At 43.1% G+C, this 10,450-nt stretch overlaps 2 protein-coding genes across 3 annotated transcripts in view; one reads left to right on the forward strand and one right to left on the reverse strand.

The window, feature by feature from the left end:
- Positions 1-236: 236 nt before the first annotated feature.
- On the reverse strand, positions 237-10,439 carry CNRIP1 (cannabinoid receptor interacting protein 1). 2 transcript variants are annotated; one of them, XM_070429372.1, is made up of 3 exons: positions 10,065-10,439; positions 7,813-7,963; positions 237-1,258 (listed from the first exon to the last, which is right to left on the reverse strand). In XM_070429372.1, exons 1-3 carry the CDS (start codon positions 10,241-10,243, stop codon positions 1,094-1,096), a joined length of 495 nt encoding a protein of 164 aa, XP_070285473.1. In that variant the 5' UTR covers positions 10,244-10,439; the 3' UTR covers positions 237-1,093. The 2 variants fall into 2 exon arrangements, with proteins under 2 accessions (XP_070285473.1, XP_070285474.1); XM_070429373.1 differs by having other exon boundaries at positions 10,097-10,277.
- PLEK (pleckstrin) overlaps positions 10,114-10,450 on the forward strand; it is a 49,354-nt gene continuing 49,017 nt past the window's right edge. The window contains exon 1 of the mRNA XM_070429371.1: positions 10,114-10,234. The gene's annotated coding sequence lies outside the window, so the exon portion shown is untranslated. The remainder of the gene's footprint in view (positions 10,235-10,450) is intronic.

A 10,450-nucleotide genomic window follows, 5' to 3' on the forward strand; every position in this document is an offset into this window, starting at 1 on the left:
TCACCACGGAAGGCGGGATGGAGGAAGGACAGGGACAAGCACTTTTTGATTGCCCACCAAGTGCCGGAGCCCACATTAGCCCAGTGAGGGCTGGCTGGAGCATGCCGGTGGAATGGCCAGAGCTGACCTTTGAGTAAGTATGCGCCTTCTAGTCCAGGTCTACCTCTCTCCCCGGCAGTGCAGACGGAGACCTGGGCTGGCGCTGGCGCTGCCCAAATTAAGAAAGTAAGTTGGTGTGATTTTCAACACCTTTATTAAGAAATATCAAAAGTTGATTACAGTTCCATACACAGTTTTACAAAGTTCAAGTGGAGGGGAGGGTGGGAACGTCGTCAATATGCAGGTCTGTACACTAGGGCAGCTGGCCAAGGAGATAACCTGTAACTCCCGTCGCCTTGTTTAACAGTGGCCCACACCCTGCCTTTCCCCATCGCCACTCGGTCACAGCACAATTTAGGTACTTGAGACTGTTTAAACACATTATGATCATAAACACATTATGAATACTCGTTCAATAGCTCTCCTTTTATTTGGTCATCTCCCTTCCCTGAAAAAGCTGAGCTGTGCATAGGAAGCCCACTTGAGTCCCATTCCCTGCTGTTTGCATCACATGTTCACAAAGCCTGCTTTGAGAGTTGCACAACATTGCAAGTTACACGTTACCATGTTACACTTGGGAAAGAACCCACACACATTGTGATTTTTTAGGTAAAGGCTAACAAAGAAGGGGGAGCACTCAACTTAGAAACAAAACACCACGGTCACTCCGTGGAACCGTGAAATACGGGACTCGCCTGCCAATGCCACGGAGGTCCTCGCGAGCGGCCAACGGGCACGACCGAGAACAATTGGATGCAGGGAACCGGCACAGAATTCAGAAAGGGATCTTCTCGGGCGGGTACATCACGTTCCTTTGTCGGGGACATTGCATCAGAGGGGAATTACACTTTCCAAATAATCGGGGCTAGTAGGTCATTGGCACCGACCGGAAACAGCAACGGTGTGGGTGGTGTGCCTTGGTGAAGGCTTGTGCTGGGTTATCTAAGAATAGATTTCGGATGCGATTGTCCAGCAACATCAGCAAGAGCCATCTTCAGAGGAAGGACTCCTTGTTCACCCACATGAGGCTGCGTGTCTCGTTGGGCTTGCACTCATACTCAATGACCGAGAAGGGGCTGCCCCACTGGCAGTGATCTCGCTTGTGGTAATTGTAGAACTTGACTTGCCACACCGTCTCGAAGGTCCCAATGTCAGTGAACTGAGGGAAGAGAAACACGCCCCATAAAAACCCCGTTCTTCCCTGAGCAATAGGCAAGAGCTAACGTTACTAAGGTCTTCCATCACCCAGGATAAGCAACCAAGGCTCTGTGGGTCAGCAAAGCTTAGACCTTTAATGAACTAGCTTCCTTTATGATGGGAGATATTTTCCTGAAAAACTGTCTGTAAACCATTTTTTCCCCTCTATGAAATCTTATCCCAGCGTGTGGGTGGCGTGCGCTGTCATATTGTCTTTAATAAAAATACCTTCACAAAATGTATCTGTGTTCCAAATTTAACTTCTGGAAACTGCTCTTAGAATCTCAGAATTTTAGCATTTGCCACAGAAAGGGGGATTGGGAAGAGAAGAGGGCATAATGTCTAATGGTTGTTTTTTGGTTTCTATTTCAAAAGACAGCTGTCCAAAATAACACAAGCACAACATAAGATACAACTGCCCTTCCATCATCAATTTTAATTCCAAGAAAAGCGATGTGATTGGAAGCATTTGATAGTTAAAGACCCTCCTTTAACTTTCAAATATTACTACCTAGTGTTTAGAAGTCAAGATCCATGACCATGCCTCAGGCTTTGATTATACCTTACCAAAACCATATTTGAGTACCTACTAGGTGTTTTGCACATATAAAAACTTGTATAAGGCATTATTCTTACTCTCAAGAAGTTTGCATTCTATATATAATACTTTAAACAATAAAGAATTTATATTAAAAAAAGTTTGCATTCTAATTTAGAAGGTAGGCCCTGCAAGTCACTGCACAGAATTCTCCGGAACCATAAGCCCATGATTCTCATGTCGCTGAGAAGAGGGCACAGAACACCCCAGAGGCCACTGGGCAGGTGCTCAAGTGGCCTGTGGGGTAGCCTGACCCAGCTACCACCTCCTGGAGCTATTTAGGGGATCTGGCATTAAACAGCGTGATGCCTGTCGTTATTTTATCCGCTGACCCTCCCTTGTCATGGGAGGGGACAGGGACTGACTTGGCAGGATTCTTAGACTTGTCCGGAGCCAGAAGACAGAAATGGGGAGGGCAGCGAGAGCTAGGAGCCTTCTGCTTGTGGCTGTGACAGGAGAAGTGTGGTCAGGTGCTTCCCAAATAGCTTTCCAAGATGCTCTCAAAAGTATATCCTGCACGATGGCCTCATCCTGCTAATTTGATTCCCCAAACAAGTTCTGGCTTTCCTTTGGGCAGTTTGCTTGACTTGAAAGAATGGAGGATCTACCTAGGATCCATAAATCTACTCCCAGGTAAGAAAAATAAAGTATCTCTGTCTAGAGAGTCATGGCTTAAAGACCTATGCAAGTCTACAGCAGCTTTATCTATAATAGTCCCAGACTAGGATCATTCACCTGATGACAGACAATATTTGGCATATCTATCAAATGGCATTTACTCAACAACAAAGGGAACATACTGACTCAGGCAGTGGCAAGACTGGATCTGGACCTCAAAAATACATACTGTATGATTCTATTTATATAAAACTATATATATGTGTATATATATATATAATCTATAGTGGTAGGATATAATGTAAGCTGACAGGGAACATCTGTGGTTACCCAGGGCCTGGGGTGGGAGGAAGGGATGATGATTGATGAAAATGTGCAAGAGGGAACTTTTTGGGATGATGAAAATGTTTGATTGTGGTGGTGGTTATAGAAGTATATGTATATGTTTGTCAAAACTTACTAATCAGTGTGCTTAAGATGGTTATATTTATTATATGTAAACTATACCGCAAAGTTGATTAGAAATAGAAATATTGCTTTTTAGTGCGCTACAAGGAAACAGCTATTCTAAATACTGCCAATGGGAACTGAGTTATATAGCCTTTGGAAAGGTAATTTGTATCAAGTTAAAGGTTCTGAATATACTTGGGTTCAGCAACTCCACATGTAATTTTTCATAAGATTATCATAATGTTTAGAGTACTAAAAATGTGAACATTTGTATAAAAATGGAACACAGGTCATTAAAAAGAAAAAATGTCTAATATCTGAAAATATTCAAATATACTTATTAATTTAAGCAATATACTTTTACAAAGATATTATTGACCTGTCAACTTAGCAAACATTTTCTAAATACCAGAAGCTAAGCATCTAATAAAAGGAAAATATTATGAAAATGGTGGGATATGATGGATTTATATAGGGTGGGGCAAAAGTAGGTTTACAGTGTGAGCATGCAAAACAGTTTATTTTTGTATTATTTTACAAACAACTGTAAACCTACTTTTACCCCATCTGTATAACCATGAAATAGGGTTATAAATGATGTCAGAAAGTGATTAGAACAATGCCAACAGGAAAAAGATGGATTAAAACAGTTTATATACAGTATGAGCGCAAATCCATAAAATAAGATATATGGGGGAAAATGAAAACATATTAATAATATAATTCTAAGTAAAAAAAAATTGAGTGGTTTTTCTATCTTTTCTACTCAGATTTTTGCAATATATGTTACTTTCATAATCAGGAAGAATATTTTAAATGGTGAAATGGATTTATCATCCCTGAAAAATTAACATGTATTTCTCAAATCCTAGGGATTTTATAAATTCTATGAAGGATACATATATGCTAATGAAAACATTAAAAGTTTATGTACAATAGGTTATTAGCAACAATAATAAAATGAAATTTTGTTTTGTAAATCACCAACTCATTCGAAGAGGGTTTAGTATTACTTATTATTACTGACCAGCACAGGGCATTACACATTTTAAGTGCAATTGAGTTAAGTTAAATTATAAAGATATTTTACAAACACTAGCTGATCTTTTGAGAGAAGAAGCCTGAAACCATGCTAGGTAAGTGGAAGAAACAATGCTGAGGCCTTTTTAAAAAAAATAAACACAAAAGTTGGTTTTTAAAAAATAAACTGATGATAACAACAGGTAAGAAAAAACTTATGTCTGAATAACCTTAAAAACTAAGGAAGTCTCAGTAACACAAGAGAGCAAAATAGAAATCTGCTGACAGCAATAGTCATAGCTCAGTAAATGGCACATGAGATGCTTCATAGTCAATTTTGTTTCTCCTTTACTGATGTTGCACCCACAGGCATGTTGTAGTAAACTTAACTGGTGCTTACCATGCCTTAGTTGTTTTAACTTCCCATTAGCCTTCCTTCCCGTTCTTTCTTCTGGAGTTCTATATTCTAGGCATCTCACTACCTAGCTCAGAATTTCTGCTCCTCTGGCTAAGAACAGATGGAGTTTTAAAAGCTGACATTCTTCTTGAAGAACAGAAGAAATTACATAGGCTCTCTACTCCCTCTCAACACATCTGTGCCTTCCAAGGAAAATTTACCCAGGCAGGCTCCCTGGATGATGCAGTTTATACACAGGTGTAATTCTGTGCATTTGTATAGTACTCTTTATTTTTTTACAATATTTTTTAAAAATATATTTTATTGATTTTTTACAGAGAGGAAGGGAGAGAGACAGAGAGTCAGAAACATCGATGAGAGAGAAACATCGACCAGCTGCCCCCTGCACATCTCCCACTGGGGATGTGCCCGCAACCGAGGCACATGCCCTTGACCGGAATCGAACCCGGGACCCTTCAGTCCGAAGGCCGACGCTCCATCCACTGAGCCAAACCGGTTTCGGCTTTACAATATATTTTATTGATTTTTTTATAGAGAGGAAGGGAGAGGGATAGAGAGTTAGAAACATTGATGAGAGAGAAACATCGATCTGCTGCCTCCTGCACACCCCCCACTGGGGATGTGCCCGCAACCAAGGTAAATGCCCTTGACCAGAATCGAACCTGGGACCCTTCAGTCCACAGGCCGACACTCTATCCACTGAGCCAAACCAGTCAGGGCAGTACTCTTTATTTTATGCAACACTTTCACATATGTCATTCCACATTGGTCTTGTGATGGGTTGTAACATCTCCATGTTATGAAGGTAAGAACTAAGATTCAGAGAGGTGAAGTGACTTTCTCTTGGTTTAGCCGAGGCAGCCAGCTAATGATAGGAGCAGGCCAAGAACCTAGGTGTCCTAATTCCTATCTAGGAACTATCGTCACTGTACCAAACTGTTCATATAAGGAAAAGAGCTACAAGTTGATCATCAGTGGTTTCTTTTTTCTCCTTCAGTGAGAACATACACAGATTGTTACCTGTTGAATCCTTTAATACTGCTATGGACTGAGTGTTTGAATTTATCCAATATTCAAGCCTAAATTAAAAATGTATTTGGAGGCCTTTCAGAGGTCCTGGGGGTGGAGCTCCCATGAATAGGATCTCTCTCTCTCTCTCTCTCTCTCTCTCTCTCTCTCTCTCCTCCTTCATGTGAGGACACACCAAGAAAGCAGCCTTCTATGAACCTGGAAGAGTGCTCTCACTAGATCTGTTAGCACCTTGATCTTAGACTTCCAGCGTCCAGATCTGTGAGAAATAAATGTTTGTTGTTTAAGCCACCCTGTCTACTGTATTCTACAGTTTACATTCCACTATACACCTGGATATTTGCTGTAGTGTCCTTAAAAGTTGCAAGCCTTGGTACATTTTAATTTCACAACTAATGTGAAAGAGAACCCATCAGATTCCAAGAAGAGAAGATGCATTTGTTGTCCCCAGTTATAAATGAGTAATCTGAAGAGCTTTTTAAAAACAATTTCTGTGGTCTTGCCCTAGCTGGTTTGGCTCAGTGGATAGAGCATTAGCCTGCGGACTGAAGGGTCCCAGGTTCGATTCCGGTCAAGGGCATGTACCTTGGTTGTGGGCACATCCCCAGTAGGAGATGTGCAGGAGACAGCTGATCGATGTTTCTCTTTCATTGATGTTTCTAACTCTCTATCCCTCTCCCTTCCTCTCTGTAAAAAATCAATAAAATATATTTAAAAAACAAAAAACAAAAACACAACCAATTTCTGTGGTCTTACCACCAGTTGGTCTAGAATCCTGAGAACTTCCCTGCATTCCCTATGCCACCCACCTCCACTGGAGATATGTGAAATTCACCAAGTTATTAATAAGGTCATTCAGAAATTCATTGACTTGGGAGCACAGAACAAACTTATATTGATAAAAACACGATGTTACTTCATTACCAAGTAAATTCAGTATAAAAAGCACCTGTGACTTTTAGTGTAGTGTGATCTATTAATTCCTACTGGATTCCAAGCCCCTCTTCTTCCCTCACATGCTCCCTCTTCCTCGAACTCTTATTCATTCTTTAGTTCTTCCTTTAAGAAAGCCATCCTCACCCTATCTGGTTTGGCTCAGTGGATAAAGCCTAGGACTGAAGGGTCCTGGGTTTGATTCTGTCAAGGGCACATGCCCGGGTTGTGGGCTTGATCCCCAGTAAGGGGCGTGCAGGAGGCAGCTGATAGATGATTCTCTCTCCTCATTGATGCTTCTATCTCTCTCTCCTTCTCCCTTCCTCTCTGAAATCAATAAAAAATATATTTTAAAAAAAGAAAGGCATCCTCAAAACCTTAAGCTAAAATTAGAGCCCTGGTATGTGCTTCACAGGCACCATTATTTTTTCACTACACTTTATATAATAATAATAATTTGCTTTATTATTGATAATCATGTATAATTATGTTTTGCTCCTCTAGATTAGAAACTCTGTAAAGCCAGGCATGTATATTTTGTTTACCACTCTTCTCCCATATTAACATATAGGAAATCGTCATATATTTATTTGTTGACAAACCAAGAAAATAAAAAAATTCATAAAATAAAAATCTAAAAACTCGATATAAAATATGAGCATATTGAACTTAGCATTATATTAAGAATCATGCATGATGTTTAAAAGTAGGACTTATTTTAGAAAATAAAGGTATATTAGCATTTGAAAGTGTATTATGTAATTATTATATTAATATATCAAAGAAGATAAGTTATCTCCATAGACAGGAAAAGAAATTAGATGGAATTTCACACACCTCCCAATTTTAAAAATACCTCTTAGTGAACTAGAAAAAGGATGCTTTAACATAATAGATATTTGAAACTAACATTGTACCTAACAGTGTAACTCTGGAGACAAGGCTAGCCTTTACCAACACTGGCATGCAAAATTATTCTAAAAACATCAGCAATGCAATAAGGTGGAGGAAAAAAAATCAGAAAATGATGTACTTATATGTAAATTATGATTTTCTAGCTGAAAAACACAAGATCATTAACTGAAATTTTTAGTATGCAAATTTAGTAAGGTGGCTAGTTACAAAATACATGAACACATATCATAAAAGCAACATATTTAAAACAATGCAGTACTGGCATAAGAATAGACAAATCAATGGAATAGATTAGGAAGTGTAAAAAGGGCCTTAAAATTATTCCCATATAAAAAATTACTATGAAACTGACCTTTGGAGAAGTATGGATTATTTAATTATATTGGGACATTAAGGACAAATAGATTCTAATATGAAACCATGAGTTTAAATATTTCATTTTCTACCTTTTCTTAAGGGGAGATAGTGATTGTTTTCTTTTCTGTAGTTGCTATTTGCCCAAACACCACCCCTTACACCCCCAAGCAGGCCTTACCGGCATGGTGATTTGGATGGGTTGTCTTTCTCCACTCTTGGTTGGGGCCACACCTTCTGTGTCATATGTGCCCATATAAACAATTCTGTCCCCATCAGGCTCTTTTGACTTCAGTTCCAGTGGGACGACCACACCACCAATGGAAATGTTCCTGCAATGGACTTGAGTTGAGCACATGTGGAAGGAATGAGTTTAGGTACCCTTTGTTGGTCTTGACCACAGCCCTAGGCAGGAAACCTACAGGGTGTGGCTAAAGAAGACATTATGGCATTCTAGAAAGTTCTGAAAATTCAAGAGGCTTGAGTTCTCCAACTAACCAGTCATGTAATCTTAGACCAACTACATAATCTCTCTGGATGGACAGTATTCTCATCTAGAATACTGGTACAAGGCCAAGTCAGAGTTTAGCAGTGGTCCTCCTCTTTAGTGTCTCTTTTGTGGAGCTATTAAAAACCTACCTATTCCCAGCTCCCTCCCAAACCCCAGAGAAGAATTCAATGGGTCTGGTTTGGGCACTGGTAAATCTATCTTAAGACTCACTAGGTGATTCTAAGGTGTAGGTAAGGTTGAGAACTACTAAACTAGTTCTCTCATGATTTTCTGTTCCACCAATCATGGATCCCATGAGTTGGGGCACTCTTCCTCAAGCCAGCTACAACACCAGACATTCCCACTGTTGTTTAAGCCACCCATTCCTTTGTTAGGGTAATGGCCCTCAAATAGCCCTGAACTACCAATATCAGATCACTTGACAGCCTATTAAAAAGCAAATTCTTAAGCCCCTACTCTAGGGTGGGGCTCAGCCCTCTGTGTTTTAACAAGACCTCTAGATGATTCTGACCTACACTCAATCAAGTTCAAGAACCACTGGGTTAGGACATTGAAATCCCCTTGATAAAATTAAATTTTAACTAGAAAATAATAGTTTTGTCATTAACACAGATTCATTAGTAGATTAGCTTGAAAAATAAAAAACTGCCCTCAAGAAAATGGCACAGAGAACAGATAACTCGAGAGAAGAGGTTGCTTGGAAAGAGGGGAAAGAAAACGTCCGGATCTCATGGAGATGCACAGATAACACTGGGAAATGTGAGGACAATGGGTCCATGAAGCTATGGGGGGGGGGGGGGGCAGGCGGGGGAGAAGATGCTGACAAATAGGTGGACCAGGAGCACCAGAAAAAAACGAGGCCTTAGGTCCTTGAATTAGGGCCTGCCACCTAGAAGGCCAATACAAGTTTAGTGAATTAATGACTGCAGATGGGCACTTACGCTGAAAAGGTCTCTGGTGGATTCAAAGCCCACCCCCCCGCCCCCCAACTCAGTAAACTCAGTATATGGTAGATGATTTAAATGCTGGCTATTTCCTCCTTCCCCGCTAGACCTCACATCAGGCTTAGGTGGAGGCTGAGAGGTAAAGGACCCCAGCCCTGGATGCTTCCCCATAATCTATGAGCCCTCCCACACTGACCTCCCAGCCAGGAGTCTACTTAGGTGCATCAGCTGGGATAGCAGGGAAGAGATAATCCCTGCCACGAGTAAACGAAACACACACACACAAACACATCTTTTTGTTGTAAGGATGTTGCTAATCCCAGGCGCCATCACCAGGCTGAACAGAAAACTCGGGAGAAAAAGAAAAACAGCCGGCACGGGAAACCGGCAAATTAGGCCGAGCAGAGGAGGCTGCGCTCTGACTGTGGCTGCTCCCCCAGCCCGGCGTCCGCAGCCACGGAAGGGCAGATGGAGGAGTAGGGGGCGTCCTCCGGGAGCCACAATAACCACCCCACCGCCGCCTTTACACTCCATTCCTCAGCCTATAGCTCGGGGGCAGGCCGGGGCGGGACGCCAGAACACGGGAGAGGAGGACCGCGATTGCGGAAGGTGAACTCCGCGGCGAACTGCACCCATCTGCACCGCCCCGGCCGCCAGGGGGTCCGCGCGGAGGCTGGACAGAAGGGTTGAGAAATGTACAGGTAAACAAACAAACAAAACCAACCCCGAACCCCTGGCTTCCTGTCGCTGTTTTAAACATCCCACCCTCGATGGGTGGAGGGAAGCCAGAATAGAGGAAAGGCAAGGGTAAGGCAGAGGAGGGGACCAAGGGAACCAGGACTTCTGCCTCCCACCTCCGGGTCCCCCTGGGTGCGGCGCGAGCCAAGAGGGGCCCGGGAGGCTCAGGCGTCCCGGGGCCTCGGTCCTCCGCGCGTACCCCCAGGGGGCCGGGCATCCTGGGCGCGCTCCCGCACTCACTCGACCTGCAGCGTGCTGGGCTTAATCTTCACCTCCACCTTGTAGGAGGAGCCGGTGAGCAGCTTGATGGTGCGGTTCTGGCCGAAGCGCTGCCCGTCCACCTTGTAGAAGACCGGGCCATCGTTGGGCTGGATGCGCAGCGCGATGGAGAGGCGCACCAGGCCGGGCAGGTCCCCCATGGCTGGGCACAGGGCGGCAGGGCGGGCGCGGCGGCTCCGGGGGGCGGAGGAGAGCGCGGGCTGTGACCGGGCGGCTGGAGGGCGGTGGGCGGAGAGGAAGCGCGAGTAGGGGGGAGGAGGCGGAGGGAAGGCTGCCGCTAGTAGCCCTCGCCGTCGCGGCCGTCCGCACGGGCTCTGGAGCAGCTCCCGAGGCTGTGGCCTCCCGCC

Source organism: Myotis yumanensis, unplaced genomic scaffold (genome assembly GCF_028538775.1).
Source record: "Myotis yumanensis isolate MYYU_CA2020_CCGP unplaced genomic scaffold, mMyoYum1.0.hap1 SCAF_11, whole genome shotgun sequence".
NCBI lineage: Eukaryota > Metazoa > Chordata > Mammalia > Chiroptera > Vespertilionidae > Myotis > Myotis yumanensis.

Excerpts from the sequence above, each read along its gene's own strand:
- CNRIP1 (XM_070429372.1), bottom strand. The coding sequence starts at position 10,243 with ATGGGGGACCTGCCCGGCCTGGTGCGCCTCTCCATCGCGCTGCGCATC. Across the intron at positions 7,964-10,064 it reads CCCAGCACGCTGCAGGTCGA|GAACATTTCCATTGGTGGTG; the intron begins GTGAGTGCGGGA and ends AGTCCATTGCAG. Across the intron at positions 1,259-7,812 it reads CCATCCAAATCACCATGCCG|TTCACTGACATTGGGACCTT; the intron begins GTAAGGCCTGCT and ends CTCTTCCCTCAG.